We start from the raw sequence: 25,724 nt of genomic DNA, 5'->3' as shown, positions 1-25,724 counted from the left end.
TTTTGCAGCCCGTGGGGCCTTTCCTCCGGCCAGGTAGGGCCGTTTCAAGCGGCGGGGGCTCGTACCCCCTACCCAGAGGAGCCCGGGGAACCACGGCTCCGGCTTTGGGCGCGCATATAGCCACCACCGCCGCCATTCCCAGCCCGCCTGAGGCGCCGCGGCGCCGGCTGGAGCATGCGCGGGGAGGGGAGTGTGTGGGGGGGGGGGGGGGGGGGTGCGAGCGCGAGGAGCTCGCCCCCTCCCCAGGCGCATGCGCAGCAGGCGGGCGCGGGGCGGTGCGGAGGGGCGAGCATGCGCGGTGGGGCCCGGCGCAGCCTTTATATAAGGGCGGGGGGGCGGCGGAGGCTCCGCATTGCAGACGGGCGTGGGGACTATGGCGCGGCGACTCCTCTGCCTCCTTGGGCTCTTGGCGGCCGGTAAGCGGCCCGGCCTTCTTCTGCTCCTCCTCCTCCCTTTTCCCCTCACGCGTAGCCCCGGCGGTCTGGGGACGGCATTCCTTCACCACCGAGGGCTTGCCCGGGCGGGAGCGGGCTGAGTGCGGCCGGCGCTGTGAGGCAAGGGCGGGGGGGGGGGGGGGTAGGCCGGGTTTAAAGCTGTTTTTCTTCTCTCTTTCCCAGCAGGACCTGCCGGGCCCGGCTACCGAAAGCGCGGGGAGAGGAGGCAGCCATGAGGGAGGGTGGCGGGCGGGGATAGCCTCCTGCCCGGGCCCTGCCGGTGGCGCAGCCCGGTGTGGGGCCTAACGGTCCCGCCAGCGCCGCCGGCGGAGCAGGGACGGGGAGGCGGGAGGGCAGCGAGTGCGGATTTCAGGAGCGCTGTGGCGGAAAAACTGTATTTGGGGTGGGGTGGGGGAATCACCCGAGAACAGCGATCAGGTGAAGGCAGGGGGAAGGGGGAGAGCCGCGTGGGAAAGCAGCCTTTCCCACTGCCAGCGGGAAAATGACTTCCTGACGGCACCGCGGTGGCATCGGGTCAGTTTGTGTGCATATCCGACACTAACCGGGCAGCTATATCGCCTCGTAGAGCCAAATAAGAGCAACGGGTAGCAACTTGTTTTTCTACCAACAGCTCTATTTATCTTTGGCACTTGAGGGATAGATGGGTGTTAATCCCTTTCCAGATGGCAAGAGGTAGGTAGCCTCTGCTGTTGCGTGCTTTTTAGCAGCCTCACTTCGTTAGGGTCTCCTGCTCCACGTGGAAAATTCCACTAATGTTGCTGCTTGCTGCCTTGTTACCTGTTGTTGCTGAGGTGGGAGTGGTGGTGGTGATAACTGATACTCTGCCTTTAGCGTTAGGAGTAGAGATGAGAAAAGGGAACGCTTGTATTTTGTCCTTTGCAGAAGCTAGACAGTGCTACAGAAATGATTCATAGGCTGGCTGGAGGGGTAATACACCGTCAGGTTGTGATACGGAATGTCTAGAAACACCAACATTGAAGATCTAATACAGTAATGCACACGTTTTTTGGGGGAATTTTCCTTTAAATAAGACAATTTTATACCCAGAGCTTATTTGCTTATGAGTTGAACCTGCAACATTTCACAAGTCAAATAAACAAACAAACAAAAAAAGCCTGGCTAGCTGTTTAAAAGCCATAGGGATAACCAACTGGCAGACTACAGTAAATTATGCCTCCGAGATCTTGCATGACTGTACGCTGGTCTTGTACTTAAGTGGGGTTTTAATACACTGATATGTGGGCAGTTTAATGGAGAATCTCAGACCTTTCGGGCTGGAAGCAAGAAAGCAAATGTCAGCTTTCACTTTGCATGTCTATCTGCTTTAATAATATGACTGATGTCTGCTCTACACTGAATTAACTGCTGTGAATTATCATTTCTATTGGGACTGTTTCCAAATCACAGAAACCATCGTAGTTTCTTGTGCTTTAAAAGTGAAAAGGATTTGCCTTGAAGTAGCCACCAGGTTTACCATTAGCGTATTTAGGGAAATTGTAATGAGAAACCAGTTCAGCAATGAGAGTTAGCTTGGTCTACCTGTTAAAGGCATGCGTATGCAACTGAGCATAGCAGAAGACTTGTTAGGCCTGTTTTTCTTTAGGAAGTCACTGTTTTAACACAAATAAACAGCTGTCTTTTTTCACCAAGTTTCTGTTATGAATACTCATTGACTCACCTATGACAGTATCGTGCAGATTTTTCTGAGGATTTTGCTGTGACAACCTGAAACACCATTTTCATCTGCTAAGCTAACTAATCAGCTGTATCAAAATCTAGCCACCCTTGGCTAATGGAGTTACTTGGCTGGTTTACAGCATGGCTGGTAGGCCATGAGGGTTTTTGGTTGACCTACTTAGAGTGCTTCTGTGCATCTTCCCTTTAAGGGAGACACGAAGGAATTAAAGCAGGGTGTACCGGACTCGAGATCTCCAGACTACTGATAGGCACTTTGATTATTGCTTGTCTTTGAGACCAGGAAAGGAGGAAGGCTGGGTGCAGAGTTAAAACAGAAGGTGCTTTCTCTTGAGCTGTTCCCCCCCACCCCCACCCACCTTGGTAAAATAAAAGTTAAGCTGGGAGTAGAAAGTAAAAAGTTTGAGGATGTGATTATTTTACACCGCTCCCTAAAATAGTAGACTTAATCTTCCTTCCAAAATTTCAAGCTAATGTGTAATGCCTCTAGCAAACACTGGTCAGAACATCGGGGACAGGAAAATTGAAGGCTGAGTTAGCCTGACTTGAATTTTCTGGGGAATGCGGAAAAAGCAGATAATTGAACTCGGACCATGCTCTGTAGTTTGCGGGCTTGCTGTAGTTGGGAATGTGGTTTCTAACAAAAAAGCTAGGCTGGTGCAGCCCACTACTGTAGATGAAATTAAGCCAACAGTGGAAAGTATCTTCTAAAAAAAAAAAAAAATCCTTGTTTTCTGAGGGGAATAACAGAGTGTGCTGTGGTCGAGGCACCTTACAGCTGTCACATAACAAAGTGGTGCTTCGATAGTGTACCAGTCATGTGGCTTGTGTAAACCTGCCCTTGTACAATCTCCTCCTCGTTTGTAGAAGAGGTATAAATAGAAAGAGTTGTTCTTGTCTGTGTTTGGAGGAGCTGTGTGAGCTGCTCTGCCTGGTCACAGTTGCGCTCTGCCATTGTATCTGCAGAGCTTCTGAAGTCTTAGGTGGTCTTTTTAATGGTCTCGGTTTGTGCAGTTGAGCATACCGCAGAGGAGCAGTTCTGGGAATCTGAAAACAGAGATGATGTCGAGGGTGGAATGAGAGAGCGGGAGCTTGTCAGCAAAACTGAATGTGTCTCCATCAGATGGCGGTGATGTCAGTTGGGTCACTTCGGGAGGTTGGACTGTGCTGTTTCAGGGAGGGTTTTCTGGTATAACATGCAGGAAGATTTTTACTTTGCATCTCAGCAGGGAAGCAGGACGAGTTACTGCTGGCTGCCCTGGGTTTTTGTTTCAATGTCTCAGGTGGGTCTGATTCTTCAAAGCAAGCTTGGGGCAACGCCTTAGGACTATGTGACAAAAAAAAGGGGTTTATGTCTGTTTTTTTACTTGCAGTCCATTTTCTGGTTTTTGGCTTTTTTTTAAGTGTAGCAGCTTTTGTATGCAATTAATTTGCTGCTGTTAAGATGTCGGAGTTCCTGTTGCAAGTTAAAAGGAGTACTTCTGTGGTCTTTGAAGTGTGTGCCTGTGTTTTGTGGCAATGCTTGTCTGTGTATTTGGTGACGGAGCAATGTTTAATTTCAGATATCAGTATTTTTATTCCTCATGGAGTGAGGAGTCTCACGTTTACACTGTTTACCCTGACTAGTTTTTAAACTTTGTCCTCTACTTCTGTAAAAGTCTGCATATAGAGAGATTTTTCTTGGAGATGCTGGGTAAATGAACTTGCAGTGAGATTTTGAGGCTTGTTTTGTCCAGACATAACAGTTTAAAATCTTTTGACAATGTTCATACTGGGATGCAAGCTATTGGTATGCACAGATTAGTGGCTAACACTTTCTTCTTTCTGGCTATCAATTGCTTCATCTCTGTACTCCTGAGCAGGCTATTTCACCTTGTGCACCACAGTTTGCCTTTTTCCCATCACTAACTGCTGTCCTGCCTGAAGCTGCTCTTTAAAATGTCCCTTTTCATCCCTCTGGCATACTTTCTCTGCTCAGCTGCAGGGGTCTGATGTCTTCCCTTTCCCTAAGGGAGCTTCCTGTTGAGTTGTCTTACATATCTGGCATTCATTCTGCATTAAAGCAGTTCTCTGGCAGCAGTCTGAAAAAGAGCATTGCTCCCCACACTTCTCTTGTTTCTTCATGGTAGTGTCTCGAACTGCCCTTCTGTTTTTCTAAAGTTTTTTGTTTTTTTTTTTTCTGGGGCTGCAGTATAACCTGTGGCCTGGCATTTTGTCTTCTGTTACAGACATGGCTTTCTGCAGAGCTAGCAGACTTTTGCGTTCTTTGTGCCTGGTGAAAGAAGGATGTCCAATACAGAATTTCTGCAGAGACCTGCATGTAATATGCCTGCCCCCCCACCCCCCCTCCCCCCCCCAAAATAAAACAAAACCGGAAGGAATGGTCTGCACAACAGGTGTGTTCAAAACATTTAGGCATATTTCTACAGGGATCTGCTGCAGGGAAAAATGCTTCTCATAACTTCTTGGGAATATCTTAACATACTGTATGGGACCGCTTGTTCCCGATGACTGCCAGATGCCCTTGAACATTCAAATGTATCTTCTAGATTCTGTCACAGAAAAGTCTCAGGCAGAAATTTGGGCTTGCACGGCAACCTGGTAGCAACCTCTGGTCAATGTGGAAATTATGGTTCTCTTGTAACCTTTATAACAATCGGGACAACCTACTGGGACAGTAGAGCTAATCTTGCTGTCTTGACTCATCCTGTTCTCTGCTATCTTTGACTTTGTTGTGATTGCTTGTATGTACACAAACTGTTTCTCTTACCCTGCTTGCCTTCTGGTGAGGGAAGCAAGGGAGCATCTGAGATAAGTGCAACGCTTTACACCACAGGTAGCATACGAGAATGGGAATGTGCTCCCCACTTTGAGGAGGAGCCCAATCGTGGTAATAATCCAAAACTCATTTCTTGTGCATTGCGCTAGTTGCAAATGTTTCAGGCTTAATATTTGATCAGTAGATACAGGACAGGAAGGCTCTGATTTTTAAATGACATCTGGACTACCCATAACAGCTAGTCAGGTTTCAAGTGTTTCTTCCACAAATTGCCTGTAATCTCTCAAATACTGCGGTCGTTTTACTGCCTCATTAAGCCAAAGGCATAGTAGACCTTTTGGCATGTGATGTGGTTACAACTTTTGAAATTTTACTTAAACTCACTGACTGACCAGAGAGGCTGTGGAGTACTGAGCCCTTCAGATAACTTCAGGTTGAGGTCACTCCTTGACTTGTTGACACTTTGTAAGATTTGTTGAAGAGAAGTTGATCCCTCTTGACTTGAACTTAAACACACTTTGCTTTTGCACTTCCCTAAAGAAATGGGGAGAAGTCAGTAACTAACTGATACTACAGAATGGCAGAGACTGATGCATTCACTTGGTCTGTGGGCATTTCTGGGAGATAATGAATGGTCTTTTTTTTTTTTAAAGTGTGACAGCCTGGGAAAGAGCATCCTTCCTGATGAGCATGTTAATATACTCAGAACAAATTAGACTGTCATAAAGGCATAAGAGTTGACAGCACCTCAAGTTATCTTCCCCATTTGACTTCAACCCATTAAAGTGAACAGCAGCTCAGCTCTTTCCTTTTCTTGCCAACTGCAGGTTAATTTGTTTGTAAAAATCCTGCTCACACCGAGGTTTTCCTAGCAGTTTTGCTTGGAGGAGGCTTGAGTCTTCAAGCTGAATTTCTCTGTGTTCTGGGTGATAGTTTTCTGGTTTGTCCTCTGGCTCTGTAGGGAATCTGGTCTGGCCCATATAGAATCCTTCTTCATAGAAGCTTATATAAGGTGTTAACTTCTAGGCACAATCGTGAAAGTCTCATCAGTAGATTCAGTACAGCTTTGGAGGAGATTGCTTAGGATGTTTTTTGGAGAATCTTGGGAAGAAATTCAGGCTGGCTCTCCCTGGAAGAAGAATAAGAACAAATGCTTGAGGGAAGGGAAGGTTGTTCTCAGGAAGGGTAATTACCTAACAACTTTCCAGTAGCTGTCCTTGCAGAATGGTAATCCAGCCATTATAAGCTTCCTTCTGTATTCCTGTTTTCTGAAGAGGAGTGAAGAACTGAACTATGCTTTCACATGCGTGGCTCTTTAAGCTTTCCAAGTAGAAGAGGTGGTATTGTCTGAGAGGCCTGTCACTCTACTTCACCAATGTCTGACGGTATGTAAGCGTTTCCATTCCAGATGCCTAGTGTTGAGGAAGGAGATGATAGTTGGTGCTTGCTGCTTTAAAGAAATGTCTGGGAGTAACGCACAGTTTCCTGTTGCCTTTGCAGCCCTTAAACTGCATTTTGCAGGAATTCCTTGGCGGGAGCCTGTGTCATATGCGGTAGCTGTCGCTTGTCAGGACTGTGTTACTGGTGTTCCGGCAGCGTTAGGTTGCCGACCTGGGCGTCGGGGAAGAGGTTTCTCCTTCCTTTTCTGCTGTTACCCTGCAGCTTGTGGAGTGTTTTGATTATGTTGTTGGGCTTCAGGCTGTGTTTCTGAGGCAACGCTTGTTCTGGGAGATGACTTCTCGTGTCTGCCAGATGGGAGTGTCAGAATCGGTGTGAATCTCTCTTTTTTGGGGTGGTTTTTTTGTTTGTTTTGAGAAGGTGCAAGTGTATGCAAGGTTCCAAGGGTGCCTGTGGGCTGTGAGCTTGGCTAGAAGCCTGAAAGCTAAAGTCTTTCACATCTGAAAGACATACCCTTTGTACACGGATTGCATTTCTACCCCCTTTCTCCTTCCTCCTCCATTTTCTTTCACTGCTTAATTTAGGAAAAGCTTGATGGAGTAAAGGCTGTTTTTTCTAAAATTGAAGAAACCACATCTCTGAAGCAGTTCAAGAAGGGAGGAACCAGTGAAGAGGACGAGTAAAGAAACACCCTGGCCTTCACAGATAAACTCATTTGGTGCTCTAAAAATAGTGGCTTGCAGGAACTTCGGGGAAGGGGGGGCAGGTTTGGATGGGCATGACGTGTGACTGCTGAGAGCTAATCTACAGAGAAAGGAGAAATCTATTTAAAAATGGATGACCTTAGATAAAGAACAATATATAAAATAAAGGGATGCCAGAGATAAGTAAGAAGGTAATCCCATTGGGTTTATCCGGCATGCATTAAGAGTCGTGTGAGGTAACTAACAGTGCTTTGTTTTGCTGTGCTTGCTGCTGTGCTGGGGATGTGAAATATCACATTAAGGCGTCGTTCTTGCTGCAGAGGGTATTTTGAGGGAACAGGCAAGATAACTGTTAAGTCTCAGAACTGTTCATTCTGTTGTGAAACAGCACAAGGTCTTAACACGCTTCACTGGCATATTTGCTTTTGTTGTAGCATGAGGAAGAATGCTGTCTCAAAATTAAGTAGGAGAACAAACTAAGGGAAAAAGTGGTAACATTAACAGATTTCAGGGTATTCTTTTCTGAATCTGCAAGATCTGAATTAATACAGAGTTCTTTAGTTTTGTTTCCGTTTTTTCCCCAGGACATTCAGAAAGGGAGGGTGGATACTGTTGCAATTAAGGTACACCCTTTCGCATTAGACATTGAGTTATGTAATAACAGTATTTCAACATAATACAGAATAAACTAATAGAAGCTTAACTATATTTAAAGTCACTGTGGAATATGGAAGAAAAGGAGCCGTGCTTAGCACGTGTCATCTTTGTTCTGTAGCTGCTTTCTAAAATGTGCCAATGATGTGTGGCCCTAACAAACAAATTTGCCCAGTTATTTTTTGACCAGAAAGTTCTGTACTGAAAGCATCAAATGTAGAGTTGTTTTCTGAGAAGGAAAGAACTTCCCCCAGTGTCCTTTGTAACTGGAAGGACACTGCTGTTCTTCCATTTTCTGTTTTCTGTAGACAAGTGTTCATCCTCATGGCATAGCTGATTCAGATTTCCTGAATCTGTTGGCTTCTTTGATGGGAAAAATTAGGAAGATATATCAGCATTTTGTCTTGCTCTAATGTTGTGCAGGTGTGAGGACTTTAAATAATACCAGTGGGAAGGTGTTTGGGGTGCTTACTTGCATCCTAATACTAAATTTCAGTGTTCACTGGCTTTGGAACAGTTTGATGCTTCTCATTCTTCACTGTCCCTGATGGTCTCAAGGTCGTCTGAGATTTTGTGGCTTTGGTCTCCTGTAGAGGATTGCAGATAACATTAATGCCCTTATTCTCAAATACAAAGTGACCGTGTGCCCAGTGGCAGTGCTTTGAGCAGAAGCTGAACAAAATGTGGCTGTGTATGCCTCTTCTGAGGAATTACTCTTTTCTTCCAAACTGGTGAGATGTGATGCAGGGAAGTAGTGCAGTCGGAGGCATCAAGTAGTTAACATACTTTCACAAATCAGTCTAATTTTAAGGGTTTTTCTTTTTCTTCCTTCTGAACAGAATTATCTGCAACCTGCACGCTGCTCACCTCAAAAGGGCTTGGACTGCTGCCTTGCTGTTCAGTTTTCCCTCTGCCTCAGTGTCATAACCCAACAAAATCCTGCTGCCCTGCTGATATACCTTGCTGTGTCCTGGCAAGTCAGAGCAGTGGTGACTGACTCTGTGAGCATCTGTTTGATACAAATGCCATGCAGCAGGGAATTTGTTGAAGACATACAGCCAAAAAAACCTTGATAAATAAGCATAAATCTGAAGAACGGTATTTATTTTGTCCCACACTTTTAATGACCAGGTCAGAGGCTATGAGGTAGAAGAAGCAAGGCTAGCTGTTAGACGTTCTGCCCAAGCTGGGTATGGATCTGAGAAGTCATACAGCAACAGGTTGTTAAAGTAAAAAACCAAACAAAACCTGAAAGTTCATGAAGAGCTAGATGAAACCAGTGCAAGTTATGGCATGAATTCCTCAGTTTGGGTTTTAAATGGCCTCTTAGACCAAGAGTTTGAGAATAACTATTGTAGTTTTATAGTTTAGTTTTGTAGTTTTACAGTATGTTTCAAACATGGGAGGGGGAGTAATTTTCTTTTGATTCACAGAAATAAAGGCATAGGTTAAAAGCTATACTTGTGAATAGCTGGAAGCTGTTAGTTCCACTGTTTAAAGTCAAGGTCTCGCTTGACTTTAGCCAGAGCTTGACTTTGCCTTGCAGTGTCTTCCTACCATTGTTCAATACCAATATCTGAAGGGGAAGAATAACGCCTTCAACCAAGTGTATACTTGTTTATTGTCATCCTGTCAGAGCTGACAGCTATTTGGCTGAGCAGTCTGACTCTGAAACTTAACTATTCTTAGTGCTTCCAAATCAATAATGCTTTTAGTTTAAAATAGGCCATCTGTAAATATTTTGCTAACCATACGTTATTAGGAGGTTTGAACTCTTATTCCTACAGTCTTGTAAGCAGTCCTAGGGCGCTGTCTTGCTGAAGAATACTGCGCAATCTAGGCTTTTTGCTGGGAGAGAGAGTGGCAAACTTAATGCTCTTGTGTAGAAGATTAAGCATGCAAAGCACATTTTTCTTAAAATAAATGGGTCATTCCTCTCTGAAATCCAGTGTAAACAGGCTTTATAATTCAACAGCTGAGAAGACTGCAGAATGCCACCTATAAAGCAGCGTTTATCTGTCTCTGATGTGTAGTGGCTATGTACCTAGCAGATGCATTGGTAATTCAGCCATTAAGTTGATCCTCTAATTGCTTAGAACTGAGATGTGAGAAATGGAAAAGTGATTTTTCATCTGCCATAACCTTACGAGAAGCTTCATTGGAATCAAACTGCCTAATTCCTGCTTCTTGGTTGACAATGTAATTTTACAGTATTTTGTGATGTGTAAACAGCATTGATGTGAAGGTAATGGCTTCTAAACAACACCTATACAGCTAATAGGTTTGAATGGGTTTTTTTTTTTCTAAAACTTTGACAGCAGTGCCTTGTAGGCTTAGACCACAGCAGATTTCCTTGGAGCCTGTCTGCTGTAGGATTGTAGGAGTTGTTTCTTCGTAGGTTAGTGCAACGTAGGAGAATGACTGCTGAAGAAACTGAGTCTATTGACAGGCAAGAAGGTTTTAGAAAACTGGGAGAAGTTAGGTGTCCAGTTCAGGCAGAAAAAAAAAAAGGCCTGTAAAGTCAGCTAAATGGTGAAGTTGATTAACTTGTCCTGTTATTTACTAATAGTACAGACCTTTTACAGTCCTTTAGTAAGGCTGTCTAGGAATGGTATTCTGTATTTTTACTTAAACTTTATAGGTTGTGAGACGATTCCACATGGGGTGGAAGGTAATGTCCAGACAAGGAACTGTACTCATTCCCTCCCCTCCCAGCAATTTTTCTCTACACAGTTGAAGAATTGACCAAGAGGAAGCAAAGTCTAAGTAGATTTAATGGGTTTAAAAACTATTTGATGGAACATGTCTCACATTGTTTTCTGTCCTCCTTTTGCGCTCTCGCGGTTGCTGTATGAGAAAAGGGTGGTTCACCTGGGAGAAGGAATGCAGACAGCAATTAGCTAGATGTGACTAACTAGCAGTAAGCTAGATGTGACTACTGGTTCAGAGTTGAAGTGTCTGCAAGGAAAGAACAGGGAGGGGTGTAGCTTTGGGAATCAGCTGTCTGAAGCGTAATGTTTTTTTTTCTTGTAGTGTGGGGTGGTTTTTTTTTTGTTTTTACAAAAGATGGGTGATGGGGGAACAGACTGCTGAGGTGCTGAGACCTCAGAGAAGTTCAACTGTGGTGGTTTTTCTGAGTTCTTTGGCTGTGTAATCTGTCCTTGGGGCTCATTCTTACATTTCAGGTCAGAAATTGTTGGACTGAAATGTGCTTAAAAATGTTAGTAAATCTAAGTCGCCTACTGGAGAGGTTGCGGTTATACTGTACGGCATTAACCTGCTTACTTTGGCGTGGAAATCACTCAAATGTGCAACTGTGAAAGAACAATTCTTTCTTTGGCAGCTGTGGCAAGCCCCATTTTGTGGCAGAAGGACTGCGTGAAGGGTCCGGAGGTATGGTGTCAGAGTGTTCGGACAGCATCACAGTGTGGAGCAGTGAAACATTGCCAGCAGAATGTGTGGAACAAGCCTACTGTAGTAAGTATCAACTACTGAGACTTCTTCCCACTTGTAGTTGAGGTAGCTGGTTTCCATATGCTGATGAAGATTTTTTTCAAGTCTCTGATCAGAGTTAAGTGCTACATCTGACTGCCTTGGTTACTGTGCCTTAATTTGGGTGCCAGATAAAGGTTGCTTTCCACTTCAGATACACTTCTCTGCCTTGCACAACTTGTCTGCTGACTTCTCCTGTGACTTGTTGCACAATCACCAAGCAATGTGTGGAATGGAGCTAGTGGATTTCAGACTTGTTCCTATTTACAAAAACTCCTAATTCATTGAGCCTTTTTGTATTCTTAACTTGAGCAGTGCCAAACTGATAGGCTTATTACAAAAAAAAAAGCTGTATCCTTCTTCAGATCTTTCTTGTAAGTTACTGTTCCACAAAAGATGCAGCACATGCTAAATTATAAAAGTGTTTGTAGTGGTACAGATGTTACATTTAGTGTGGCTTTTCAAGTTGCATTTGTAGTAAATGCAAGTGCTGCTTTACTAGATCTAGCTGTAGTTTGTGGTATTGTTTCACAATTTTCCAGGAGGAAAATGCATTTTACTTACAGATGCATTCAGTCCACTGTTGCTATATGTGTGCTGAGATATGTGTCAGTTTATGGAAAGGTATGGGAAGGGAGAAATGGCAGAGCACAACTAAAATGAGTGAAGCTGCCTGAAAAGTTCTTAGATTTCTACTAATTCTCAGGGCAATATACTTCATACTTCAAGGAAGGTGGGACTAAGTGAAATGAGCAAGTGGTAGCACGCCTCCTGCTTCTTAGGATGTTGATTTACTGAAGAAACTGGAGCTGGACATGCTGGAGTAGCCTCACTCTTGATTTAAAAACACCTCTTCCCACCCTGGCTTCAGCCAGCATTTCTTCCTTAACCTCAATTCCAAATGTGATTCTTGTTCTTTGCACTATTATTTGCACACTGCATTTACAGGTCTGTCTCAAAGTAACTCTCTACTTCTGTCTCCAGAACAGTATCCCCTGTGACTTGTGTAAGGAACTTGTGACAGTGGCAGGCAAGGTTTTGAAGGATAATGGCACTGAGGTAAGCAGAGCTCCCCTTCTCCTTGCCCCAAGGCACTATTTGATTTCATTGTTGTAACAAGATCGCAAGGTGAGGGGGTGGAAGAGTAGTGTGCGTGATGTTTTCCTAACCTAAGCAGCAAATGTTGAAAGGGGCCAGAGTACACAGGGAAAAGGCTTTTAAACAGCCTCTTCTGCTTTACAGATTAGCAAATTCTAGAGCCTCGTGCTCTAATGCATCCCTGATTGACTGTGGATGCTTAATAAAATTGTTCTTGTGCCATTGATCTTAAAAGGTGGGATACCACAGTCTCTAGAAGTGTGGGATTACAGCAAGTGGACTTTATTTTGGCTGTGGGCACTTCTTCCCTTTTTCTTTTGTGAACCTGGGAGTAATTTGTATAAACAAATCACTGTCCCACTAGTCCATAATTCCACTTCCTTTTCTTAAATGTAAATGTTCTAGAGTGTTGTTGCACAACAAGACTGTGTTGTGCAGGCCTTGCAAGCACTATTTCATGTTTTTGCTTTGGCAGGGTCTCATCAAAAGTCCAGGACTGGGGAAAATAGACCTATAGTTTAAAACCTCATCCTAGTTTTGCTTGGACCTACCCGAGACCAAGGGTTTTGGGTTTTTTTTTTAGGCTTTGTGTTGTGCATTTTGGGAATGGAAAGAGCATTTGAGATATGTGTGTGTACAGGTGTATATGTATAGACAGAGTCTATAGCCCACCTCATCTTTTATAGGATGAGATCCGCTCTTACTTGGAAAAGACATGCGAATTTCTTCCTGACCAAGGCCTGGTCTCTGAGTGCAAAGAAATTGTTGATTCCTACCTACCAGTTATCATGGATATGGTCAAAGAAGAGCTAGTAAGTAGATAACAATTTGCAACTGTTGGAATTAAAAGTAGTGCTCCTGTTGATGCCTGAATTTATCTTCTACGTAAGATTGTGCATATGATCCTTTAATCCTGTATGGATCACTGCTGTTGCAATTAATGGTGTAAATTTGAAGACTGCTTCCTTGGTGTGAAACATTTTCCCATCCTATCATGTTTCAGCTGAATGACTCTACTCTGAACTTCACAAGTGCCGTCAGTCTAAAGTCTGATATCTTCCCTCCCCTAGGATAAACCTGAAGTTGTATGTAGTGCACTCTCACTGTGCCAGTCCCTTCAGAAGCACCTTGCAGCAATGAAACTTCAGAAACAACTCCAGTCCAATAAGATACCAGAGCTGGACTTTTCTGAACTGGCATCCCCATTCATGGCTAACGTGCCTCTTCTCCTTTACCCTCAGGACAAACCCAAGCAGAAGTCTAAGGTAAGGGTGCAGTGCTCTATTCCAGCATGCAGAAGTGCATGTTTTTTTGTTCCAGAGCTTCAGTGCTCCTTTGTGTAAGAGTGTATCGACGATTCTTGGTAAGGGATTATTGTACTGAGTGTAGATTAAGCTGCTGTGCTCCAGCTGGGTGACTGTCTCCTAGTGGATTTTGTGCTGCTGCACGCAGACAGCTACTTTTTCCTTAACCTGTGGATTTAAAGCCAAGTAAAATGATAGCTGCAGCCCCTGTGGACCATATGTATAATCTTGGATCAACAACCACAGTCTATAAAGCCAGGTCCTGTGTTGGGTTGTCCCTATCCAGGACTGTAGTAGTCAAGCAGGTCTTACTGGAAACAATTTCTTCTGAGAGCAAGTTTGGCACAAGTGTTCAAAGGTGAAAGAATTCTCCCACGTTCTGAGTAATCTGCTAGCTGTGCCCTTCGGGGGAAGCATTCGTGTCTCCCTCCAGAGGTGACAGACTGGATCAGAAAAGAGCAAATAATTGACAAAGGGGAGTAGACAAGACAATGAACTTGTGAGTAGAGGCGGAGTCCTGATAGCAAGCCTAGATAAGGGAGTTAAACGATTGGGTGGGTGGAGAACAAGCTGCTGTGGGTGGAGCAGGTAAGACCTCTGCCAAATTTAGAAACCTTCCCACTGTGGTCTGTAACAAAACCAAGATAGTTTGGAGATTGGGTATCTTAATGGTTATCTCAGGTTTCAGAGCCAAGTCGGTACCTAATCTCCATCTAGTGGCTGGTGCTTGTGCCGGCAGTAGCTTGTCTATTCATATTAGCTCGGACTTTCAAGTATTCCATAGAGTACTTGGTAAGGTTTGTATATAGTTTAAAATAGCTTTTAAAACTTGGTAGTAATGGAAGCTTCTAAAACATGCTATGCGAAGATATATCAATTTAAGTTTCCTTTCACTCTTTGTGTAGGGAAGTGGGGACGTATGCCAAGATTGCATTCAGCTGGTTACTGATGTTCAGGAAGCTGTGAGGACAAACTCGTCTTTTGTAAAGTCTTTAGTTGCTCATGCCAAGGAGGAGTGTGACCGTTTGGGACCTGAAATGTCTGATATGGTAAGCTATCTTTTTTGTTTAAAAATTTGTTCCTGTATGAGAACGTAAAATAGTTTGGTCGGTGCCTTAATCCTCTCAACGTAATCTGTATTTAATAAAACAAAGGAGAGTGTAACATGTAGGATGTGTTACACAGTATACCAATAACAACTTGATACTGAAATCATAAACTTTCTGGTTGAGGGAGTTGGGTGGGGTGGTCTGTATGGGACTGAGGAGGAAGAAAAAGACTCAAGATTGCTGCTAGCCCTTAAAGGCCTTTTTCATAAAAATGATCTGACAGGGTAATGTGACCCTAGCAATGAGGGGGAGTGCTTTTGCCCTAAGAGAAAGGACTCATCAGATAAGCAGCTGTGTGTGCAATGATTGTGTAACTTGAAATGCCATCTTATATTTGGGACAAGCTCTGAAAGACGACAGAATAGTTATTAAGTAGAGCAGGTAAATTAATACCTTGAGATGTATTAGAAAACTATAGGTTAAATCTACAGCTTAAGTGGTTTGTTACTTACAAGACTTTCTTTTTCTACTTCCTGCAGTGCAAGAACTATATCTCTGAATATTCTGACTTGGCTATCCAAATGATGATGCACATGGTAAGATCAGTAGAATATAATATTTGTTCTCAGCTAATTTTTCTGCTTCGTGTGGCTAGCTTAGTTGGAAACGGGAAACACTTACTGCAGTAAATGTCTGGGGAGAGTCCTTGCTCTGTATGTCTTGGCGTTAAATGCTTTGAACTTGTCATTTAATTGGATAGTAACTTCAGTCTCAGAATGCTTTCTTTAGCACTTTCCTTTTCTTTCACAACCACTTCAGCGGTGCAAAAAGCACTCTAATTCTTTGAAATACAGAAGGTGCATTGCATATGTTCCTTTATACTCATTATATCAGTCCTGTACTTAGACCACTTCCCCCTCCTCCCCACCAAATACTGTGTTAAGCATATTAGAATTGGTCTTGGTCACAGTATTGCAAAATAGGTTCAAGTGTTACGGGGTAATGTGTCTATTTGAAGCAAGATTAAATGTCCTTCTTCTGGAATTGCTATCTCAAGACTCCTGCTTTCTGGGCTCTTGATAGGAGCCATGGAAAGTGAATTGTACTGCAGCAGCTCTGGTCTTCTGCAGCAACATACAATAGATTTTACCTCTCACCACCTCCATAGTACCTCTTTATCCAGAGATCTCAAAGCCTTTTAAAAAAAAAAAAGGTAAGCCTTTGCCTAGAGAATGCAGCGCCTAGATGTTGCAAGTAACATAACAAATTATAGGTGAATTTATGAATAGTCTGTGGCTGGCTTGAACCTGAATTTGGCCACACAGTGGCCTTTTTTTGTTTCCAGTTGCTAAATGCTATTTAGAAGCTCATACTGATTCTTAAGCATTGGGGTGGGGGCAGGGGGCAAATCTTCGTTCCAACAACAGTTAGTTACTGCATTGCAATGCTTAAAATGAGAATGCTGTTAATACCTGAAGTTGGAATATGACCATACCTTGCATACAGCTGAGTGTTGTTCAAACTCTTTGGAGGTAGTCTTGTCCAGGATGCTTTAATAATTTCAAATGACTAATGCTGGTTAGCACTGTGCAGTTAAATGTGAGTTGCTGTAGCAATGCTAAGGATCTTTGGGGTGGGGACAATGTCGTATTTCGTCATCTTCGTGCAGTTCCAAGTGCTTGACATTTTTTTTTCTCTTAACTGTTATCTTTAATTTCTCCTTTCTTCCTCTGTCTCCAATCTCCCCTGTCAACAGAAGGATCAGGTAGGTGAGCAACTTGCCTGTGGTGATAGCCTGCTTGTAGTTCACTTCTTGCTCTTAAAGGGCTTGTAGTTCACTTCTTGCTCTATTAGCTGTGTACCTGGTGTGATTGTACTCAGTGTTGACAGATACAAGGGATATTTATGTGGCTAAAACAGAGAAAGACTATAGACTTCCTGTAGTGGATGAGTCCTACTTCCAGCTCCAGATACCAGTTGTGCTACTAAGATTTCAGCTTGATTATACTTTGGCCAGTGGAGCAGAAAATATGCTCACTTTCATACAAGAAGGATGAGATGTAGAAAAAGCATTCCAGTGGCTCCTGCCAGCTGCTGCTTTAAAATCTGGGCTCAAAAGGGCTTGAGTGAAGCTGTCCCCGGATCTATTCTTGGTTAACCTTTAAATATAGGACAATGATATAGATGCTTGGAGTATATGAACGGAAAAGATGATGCAGGAGGTCTTTTAGGCTCCTGCTTCCTACAGGTATTGGGGCTTTTAATTTAACCGGTCCTGGGAGACCTTGTGTCTGTCATCTCTCTGTGAGAGAACATGTTGTGTGTATGTGGGTTTTGCTGTAACATTAATATCTGGAAATGCTTCTTACAATGCATGAACCAAAGGGCTTGACTTAAAGGTACTGCCTGGAGTAGTATGAAGCAGCACTGTGTTGTTGAGATACTGCTTTTGCCTGTGCATGAGGCTGTGGCATGATGTATTAACTGTTGCATAAGCCTCTGCTGTAGGAAGCTTGATCCCCTGGTGACAGGGTGGGGTATGATCTTCTAATTACCCATAGGACCAAAGATAACTATTTTTATTAGCTGAAGTAGACTTCAGGTGGGAAAATTCAAGTTTTGTGTATTACTCTGTACAGCCTTTCTCCCTTTGTGTGGGTATAATGTGGCCTCCTTAGAGCAGTTAGCTTCATGTCCGGCATTTCTTTTTGCATATAGTACTGTATGTTTCTAAAACCTTTGAGAAAGACTTAGTCTTTTGAAAGGCTTTGTTTCTGTTTGCTGTTTTCCCCTTCTTACTGTGAAAAGAGCACTTGAAATACAGTTACTGCAGATACTTGTAAAAAGGGTTAGGCTTAGGTTTTAACATGGTTAACTTTTGTTTCTTGTAGGATGTGTTCAGTAATGCGGGAATCTGTTTCTGTTTGCAAAATGTGATGTTACTGGATGCTTTGAAGAAGGTAGTTTGTGGATGAGAAAAGGAGTCCTCTCTTCTAGGTGTTTCTTTCAGCTGTTGGGTGAACTGTGAAGTCAGGACAATTAGCCTCTTCTGTGATTACTTCAAGCTTTCAGGGGAGCAGCTTTGCTGGTGCAGGTCTAATGTGATGCTGGTGGCCTGTTTTGGTGTTGGTAGCTCTTAAGTCAACTCCTTTGAAGGACTTGTATAGTGTATTAGCTCATGGTAAATGGGTTTTTAAATGGATGTGGCCTAACCTCTTCCTCTGGTAAAGGAACTGCTAAATTCCATCTGGTAGTTGTCCTGCCTATAACCATATCACATGCTTTGGCAATACTTGAAGTAGAAGTAGTTGTGAAACTCCTAATTGTGTTGGAGCCTTTTAAAACTTTGTTCTCTGTGCCTGCTCATAGGCTCCATAGAAAGGGCAGAGTCTTCTAGACTTTTAAGAATTGCTTATATGTCTCTTTCCAGCAACCAAAGGACATTTGTGCCATGGTTGGGTTCTGTCCTTCCGTGAAATCTGTTCCCCTTCAGACTTTGGTGCCAGCTCAGGTGGTTCGTGAAGTAAAAATGGAAACTGTGGAGGTAAGAAGGACTTTTTGTACTCAACAGCTTTGCCTTCCTTTTTGCTTTAGGGTAATGAACTAGAAAATGGAATGAAACAGAAAAAATATGAGCTTTTGTGCTTAGAATAATCCAAGTCTACTTGCATATAAATTTCTGGCCTCCTCTTGCTTCTGATGTTGATCTGTGAAGTAGGAGAGTTGACTGATTTGTTAGAATAGCAGGACCTATGCTAAACCGAAGCTATAAGGTAATACTTCAGGACTGAAACTGGAACTCTTGTTCCAGCAGTAGCGTAGAGCAGTCATTCTAAATGCCACCACAAATGTTAGAGGGCAAATTGCTGAATTTGAGTTTTGCTCTACATTTGGAGTTACGCTTTGATCCCTCTTAAAAATGGGACTGCATTCTGCATGTGTGGGTGAGTGATCAGAGTCAGAATGCTGAAGCTCTGAGTTTGGAGAAGCACCTTAGCTTCCCATGGCCTTTGGGCAAGACATGGGCTGAGGCTTTTTTGAAAAAGAAAGTCTTTTGAGGACAGTTAACTTCTGATTAAGAGGCTCCAAACAATTTCCCTCAGGTCCCTCAATTTCTAGGTTTCTTTTGTGGACAGGTGGGCGCTCTCAGTTCTAGTAAATTAGTAATTTCATCCTCAATTGGCGCATTGTAAAAAACCTAATTTTAAAAAACTAAAAAAAAAAAAAAAAATCAATTTTGTTTGAGTCCAGTCACTGTGGGGCTGCTTATATCTCTGTGTCTACTAGATTCAGCTCCCCTCCCTTTACAACCTGGGGATAGTAGTCTTTAATTAGTCATACAAAATGACTGTTCACTTGAAAAGGCTTTTTACTGAGACCTTTGAGGTTGGGTTTGGGTTCTGTGTGACCTTTTAAATTCAGCTCAAACTGGCCAGCTAGGTAAATGAATTAGTGTGCTGCACCTGAATGTGAACACTGTTAGACCGATCTTTTATGAGTTGTCCTTATCAAATGTGGCCAAGTGCTGATGTGTTTTGTGTGTTCCTTCTGTGTATTCAGAAAGCCTCAGGTCAAGAGAGGACCTTTTCTTTGTGTGAAATATGTGAGACCATGGTGAAAGAAGTGACTGGCCTCTTGGAGAGCAACAAGACAGAGGTGTGTAAGTGTTGGAAATGGTACCTCTTCTTAGCCTTTGGCTAAAATGGGGCTATATTGGAGGGGGAAGGAAAGTTAATTTTATTGCCTGTTTTCATGAGAGCAAGATTCCCATCCTGGGTGGGACAGAGTAAGAAAACATGTACTTACGAACTGAGTCAGACTTCTGTTCCTCATTTGCCACTTATCCTTCGTTGTGCACCAGGAGGAGATTGTGCATGAAATGGAAGTGATCTGCTACCTGTTCCCAGCAAGTGTCAAAGATCAGTGTAAGGACTTCATAGACGTCTATGGCCAGGCTTTGATCGACATGCTCTTGGAGGCAACGAATCCTGAAGCTGTGTGTGTTATGCTGAAATGTTGTGCAGCCAACAAGCCTCCACAGCAGCCAGGTTGGTAATGAGGAGTGGGTGGTATTGCAAAATGAGCTAGTTCACCTGTGATTATATCTCTTTTGAGGACATGTGCTTTAGTACTTTGCTGATGCTGCCTCCTTTCTTCAATTTGGGGGAAGTACCTAAGCACTGATGTTTGTGTTTGGTTTTGTTTTTTGCCTTCTCAGTTTTAGTGAAACCTGCAGGCGGCTTCTGTGATATCTGCAAAATGGTGGTAGCTTATGCAGACAAAGAACTAGAGAAGAATGCCACGACAGCTGAAATTGAGGCTTTACTGGAGAAAGTCTGTCACTTCCTGCCAGAGTCTGTCAGTGATCAGGTAAAGCACTTTTGCAGGAGGCAGGCTAAAAAGCAGTGGTCTTGTTGGTGGTTGGGAACTGTCCTTCTTGAGTTGTTGGGTTTACAAAGGTCCTACAGTGACAGTTATGCTTATCTCCTTTTCTGAGTCTTTCACCTGATACTCTGTCTACATGCTAATTTTAGGTCCGTCTCTCAAGTGTCTCTACTGCTATAAATGTCCAGGTACTTGTAAGAGGTCTCTGTGTTTGGCCAACTGCCTTGGTCTCTGGCTGGAGACAAACTGTCCACAGGTGCGGCTGGGATGGGCTTGTGTTCAGCAACCTGATCCTTCTTAGGTTTTTCCCTTTTACTAGTTAGCACCAAAGCGTAGCAGCTTCTCATGTGCAGTAGAGCAAAAAAAGGGAGAAGGCTCAATCTGAGGCAAATGACCATGCAGGCCTTGCTGTGTGGCAGCCTGCCCTCCAGTCAGAGCAAGGCAGATAGAGATGAACAAGAGGACGAAACATTTTGCAGAGTATGTGGAAAAACTAGAGAGCAGCATCTCTTGGTGGTTTTTGTAACAGTAGTCAGTATAATGAAGGTCAGAGTGGAAGGAATCTCTTCCTCTGCTAGAGGCTGGAAGGAGTTTGGCGGAATTTGGAGTGCAGGGGGATTAGGTTTTCACACTCCCCATGCTTTGGGGGGTTAGCAGTCCTTTGAGTAGATGGAGACTTTTAAGGGCCTGAAGTGACTGCCTGGATTGTTGTACTAATTTGCAGTCAGTAAAGGTTTGCCTAGAAATCCTCTGAGAACAGCGGGTGGGAACAGCTGAAGGCTTTTTTTTCTTTTCCTCAACACTGATCCTGTTCAGGGGATTAATGAAGTAATTGGAAGTAGGCTGGCATAATTCCAGTGAGACAGCAAAAAGCAACACTTTTAGGCTACTGCTATCAAGATTTACCTGGTAGTCTTATTAGGTGGCTGCTGAGTGTCAGCAAGTGGCAACTGCTTCTGAGTTAGTACTAAGTGTACAATATACAGGCTTAAAGCGGCTATGAAACAGCTATTCCTGCTAACTGCTGTGAGGCTGTTTAATAGCTGTGGTTTGCTTATTAATCGGTGCCATTAGTCTCTGTTTTGGAGATGGCCTCCCCACTAGAGGGCTGACTGTTGTCGATGGGAGGTGTCATGCTGCTGCCCGGTCTGAAGTGAATAGAAACTACTTGGGCTAAAAGCGCTTCAGAGTCATTACTGCACTGCTGCTGTCCTGTTTGGGATGTTTGTCTCCAGCTTGTTCAGTGTGCTTTCCTCTTGAGACAGCAGTGATCTCCACCATTAGAGACTAAGCTTTGCAAATCAAAGCTTGTCCTGCTCGGTGCTTTTCCCAAAGCCTGCCCTGCTCGGTGCTTTCTCCTTTTGACCCCTTTCTCTTCATAACCTGTCTGCAGACAGTTGCAGGCAGGTATGAGCTAAAAAAAAAATTATCTAGTTGTGTGATTAGTGTGATGCCGAGTCCTTTTTCATCTGCAGAGCTCAAGCCTCTGGTTTGAGTGTGTTACACTCCAAGTGTAACAGCTTGGAGTGTATTATTGGGGTATTTGGAATAGTGTACAGGTCTGCCTGCTGGAGACTTTATCTTCCACTTCTTTCTGAGGCTTTAACAGGAGAATCTCTCAACCTGTGTGTTGTTACAGTGTGTTCAGTTTGTGGAACAGTATGAACCGGTGGTTGTGCAACTCTTGGCAGAGATGATGGATCCCACTTTTGTTTGCACGGTGAGTATTGCATTTAGCCCTATTGAGTATGGGCGCCGATACGGTCCTGCCTACTCTTCTCTACGCCTTTCAGTGCCTAGCATGCAGAAACTCTGCCGGAATGAAAATCAGCACGCTGAATGCTTGGAGCAAATGTGGTTGTGCAAGGCCTCGGGCTTACTGAAAGGACAGCTGTCTGTCTGCCAGCCTTGTGCAAGAAAGGACAGAAGAGCTGCCAGTGGTTACCCACTGTTGAGGTTCAGTAGCAAGGTGTTAGTGTGCCCTGAATGTGATGAGGTTGAATGACATTTCTTGAGAAAGGTCCCTTTCTACAAGCTCTGTTTCTCATAACTTAATATGAAGAAGCAGTTGAGGTAGCTTAATTCTTCCTCGTGTCAGATTCCTGCTTCATGTCTACTCGTTCAGCTGCAATCGTGACTGCAGTTGTCAGTTGAGCATGGTCCTGTGGGAGCTCCTGAAGCTACCTCAGCGTTGCTTCTGCGCTCGGTCAGGTGGAAACTCAGACGTGAGGCTGGAGTTGAGAATCTCATGGTGCAAATACAAAGATGCTGACTCTGCTGCTGTTCTTTTCACAGAAACTTGGAGTCTGTGGGTTGGCTAAACAGCCGCTCCTGGGGGATGATGCTTGTGTCTGGGGTCCAGGTTACTGGTGTAAGAACATGGAGACTGCTGCTCAGTGCAACGTACGTAAAGCAGGATTCTGCCTTGACTTCCCTATTGGTCTTTGATCACACCTTATAAACTACTTTTCTGGCTTCTATACCAGACTTTCAAGTGGATGAATTCCAGTTTCGGGAAGCAAGAGGGTACTAGCTAGAGGTGGCTGAGTTTGGTTAGAGGGTCTTCCATAGCCCTTAGCTTTCTCAAAGCAGTCCTCTCCCCTTTGTTCCTATCCCCCATCCCTCTGCTAGCATTTCAGAATCTATGGTAAGATACAGTATGAGATTTATCTTTAGTCTGTGTTCCTGCAGCCAAGAGACCGTGTCACGACCTCTCATCAGGCGCTAAAAGTTGGCTTCCAGTATTGCTGTGGGCTGGTGCTTTCCCTGCCAGGCCTTAATGGCTAAGGGTCATCAGCATTCTTCCTTGAAGCTTTCTGGGTGGGGACGAGGGTATTATTTGTTCTAGTCCTCTCTGGAATCACTTATTTTAAGAAAAACAGATTTGCTCCCAAGATCTTGGCTCAGAATAAGGCGTTAAATTGTGTGTGTAGATGCATGCTTGTTTGCAGAAAGGCTTTTTTCCACTAACATACCCTATTTCTTTCCCTTTAGGCTGTTGATCACTGCAAACGTCATGTGTGGAACTAGAAGAAGAATTTCCAGTTCTGAAAGTTTGATACGGCTTTTAAAAATGTGGGCTGAGGTTGGCGGAGAGCTGTATCTCAAATGTCCTCCTCTCTGCCTCATTAACAATTTGACCTTCAAGTTCCTTTATTGTAACTCTTCTGTAGCAGTGCTGCTGTTGAAGGATCAGATCTTCGTTGTTGACTTAACAAAGATACTTCTGATTGTACAGTTTAACTCATTATGCTCCTACAAATAGTCAGTGTGTTGTAGATTTTTAATTGGTAGGCTGAAGTGTTTTTTAGGTGCTGGGAAGAATGGCGGAGAAGGTGACATGAGACAAGACTTATCTTTTAATTTAAAAAAAGAACAAGATAGCAACTAAACTTTCTGTAGTCAGCATTGGGAAGATTACATGCTTTGCGTTTTTAACACCTGGCTGGAATATTAATTTTCTGTGTAACTGTAGGGGAACTCTAAGGGATAATGTTGAATCCGGGAATCCCTTTGGCTGGAATTTTGAAAGCTCTACAGGTGCAGGGGAGGGGACTTTGTGTGCCCAGTTAACTTTGAAAGTAACTGGTACCTAAGAAGATGCGTTTGCATTTGAGTGACCACGCTTTTGCATTTGACTGACTGCACTTACGGCTTGTGGTGTTATCATAGCTAGGGAAACCCTCTCTCAACCTTTGATCGTGTCCCTTTTATTTCCTCGGACTACCCGATCTAAGCGTGGGTGTTCTGCTGTCAAGACTCGTACGGTGGGATTTCAGTCTTTTGAAGCATGCTGACTTAAGGAACAGCTCCCTTTTTTTTTTCTTATCCCTTGTTGCTCAATTCTGCTTAGTCTTGCAACTTCCTACATGCAGCCAGCCGGGTGCCAAGGAGGTGGAGCGAGCTGGGTCGGTAGAAGATGGAGGGGGGGGGGAAAAAGTCAGCAGGGGGCTGTGCACATGTCAATGAGTTCAGCGTAGAGGGCAGAATGCATGGAAAAATGGTTTTTGTTGTAAACTGCTGGTTTGTTCCTTGATTTGCTTTTCTCTCATAACCTATTTCAGTCACTTAAAACTTCAGAGGCAGTTCCCAGCGCTGCCACCCGTTCCCACTGACTCTCACCCTTCTGAGTGGGTTGAAGTAGAAATGTTTTTTTTCCAGAGTTCCCATTTCTGTTGGGAAATGTGTCTGAGTAGGAAGCGGAGATGGCAGACGGTAAGAGCGCAGTAGTAGGTACTGGGCAGCTCTGCTGGCATACCTGCCAACCTGCTTTTCACACCTCTGCAGCATCCTGCTGAAACGGCCCAAACTTCCCAACAAAAGCCTTTCAAGGCAGGCTCCTGCTCTGGGAGCCAGTCAAGCCCTTGAAGTTTAGGGGCCTTGTGGATGAGAATCATGTTTAAGTTGCTTGAGATGGACCTTGCAGCCCCTCCTGGCGTTAAGTACGTAGTTCTGATCAAGTTAGCCCCCAAATTAGAGGCACCAGAGTAGCTCTGAGGAGAGCTTTGGGAAAGGAGGAGCTGGGCAGAGGTGGAGCTTTGAAAATTCCAGTCCTGTTCAGAAAGGTGCCGGCGACTGCTACTGTTCCTGTGGTGTCCTGGGTGAGGTGGGAGCTCCAGTAACAATGCTTTAGCAACAAGCTAACTAATTTTCATGCAGTTTAATGGAAAACCACTTGACTGCAGCTCTTTTTGTTACTACGTGTACATATTAAATGTCTGGGCAGTGTTGACAGATCACAACTGGTTTGTCTTTCCTCTGCGTTTGTACAGAAAGCTGAAGCTCTTGAGGAAAAAAAAAAATAGAAAATTTCCCCTAAAGATGTAAACTACCTGCAGGTTTCTGTCTTGGCAGGCTTGCACAGTGGTTCCAGCGGTGTATCCCAGTTGGGGTAGATATGCCAGATAGGAAATGGGCTCTGTTCAGCATCGCTGCCCTGGAGGTACAGGGTTGTGTTACACCACGGCATGTAGTCTCTCGTATGTGATCTTTTAAACTGGATGGCGTTCTCTTAACGTGATTTGGGGGGGGGGGAGGGGAGGGGAGCATGGGTTGGTGCTTGTTCTTACAGGTTGGCAAGGTTGTAATTTTCTTGGGTTTTTAAGTAGTGAAGGATCCGTGCTAGCGACCTGTGGGGTGAGGTGAGCCGGGGGAAGTCCTGTGTTGGGAGTCTCTTTAGTTTTTCTCCCTTCCTGTGGCCCGTGGCACCTGGCCCGCTTGAGTTATGCTGGGGGGACACATGTGCAGTTGCTTTCTAAAGAACATTGTCTTGATTTTTGCACAAAAGCTTCCTTAACGAACAATAAAAACTTCTGTAAACCTATAGGTTTGCGTGTTTCGTTTCCTTGTTGTGTGCTAGTTGTTGAAGGATCTTACTAGCTTCCTCTTATCCGTGGAGCCAGGAGAAGGCATATCCCAAAATGTCACTGGGAATCTGGGGCTGAATGGCAGGATTCAGGTTGCCATTGAGTTGCCATCGCCTCGCAACATGCGTGTCCCGTCAAGCCTTTGCTCTGTTGAGCTCAGCCGCAGGTTAAAGAGGCTTGCTGGCGATTGCTGCCGCCACGCTCTTCCCCGGACGAACGCAATGCCTGACGTGAGGCAACAGCCCCGTGTCGCAATTTCTCTCCCTTGCGCAGGCTGGAGGGAGTTCTCGAAGCTGCTTGATACCAGGCTGCAGTGCTGACTTGCATTTCATGTGGCTTTCCTTT

The 25,724-nt window shown here is 44.1% G+C and overlaps 1 protein-coding gene across 1 annotated transcript; it reads left to right on the top strand.

Moving 5' to 3' along the window:
- Positions 1-373: 373 nt before the first annotated feature.
- LOC309406705 (prosaposin) lies at positions 374-23,043 on the top strand (the record flags this gene model as incomplete). The annotated part of the gene is made up of 14 exons (XM_082002009.1): positions 374-416; positions 11,029-11,162; positions 12,162-12,236; positions 12,962-13,087; positions 13,346-13,540; positions 14,485-14,628; positions 15,168-15,233; positions 18,059-18,172; positions 19,189-19,284; positions 19,490-19,676; positions 19,847-19,998; positions 21,653-21,733; positions 22,309-22,416; positions 23,008-23,043. The coding sequence occupies 14 exons, from the start codon at positions 374-376 to the stop codon at positions 23,041-23,043; spliced, it is 1,557 nt and encodes a 518-aa protein (XP_081858135.1).
- Between the last annotated feature and the right edge of the window lie 2,681 nt (positions 23,044-25,724).

This window comes from Phaethon aethereus, assembly GCF_964289735.1.
Source record: "Phaethon aethereus genome assembly, chromosome: 7".
Taxonomy (NCBI): Eukaryota; Metazoa; Chordata; class Aves; order Phaethontiformes; family Phaethontidae; genus Phaethon; species Phaethon aethereus.
This window is presented reverse-complemented; position numbering and strand designations above follow the sequence as displayed.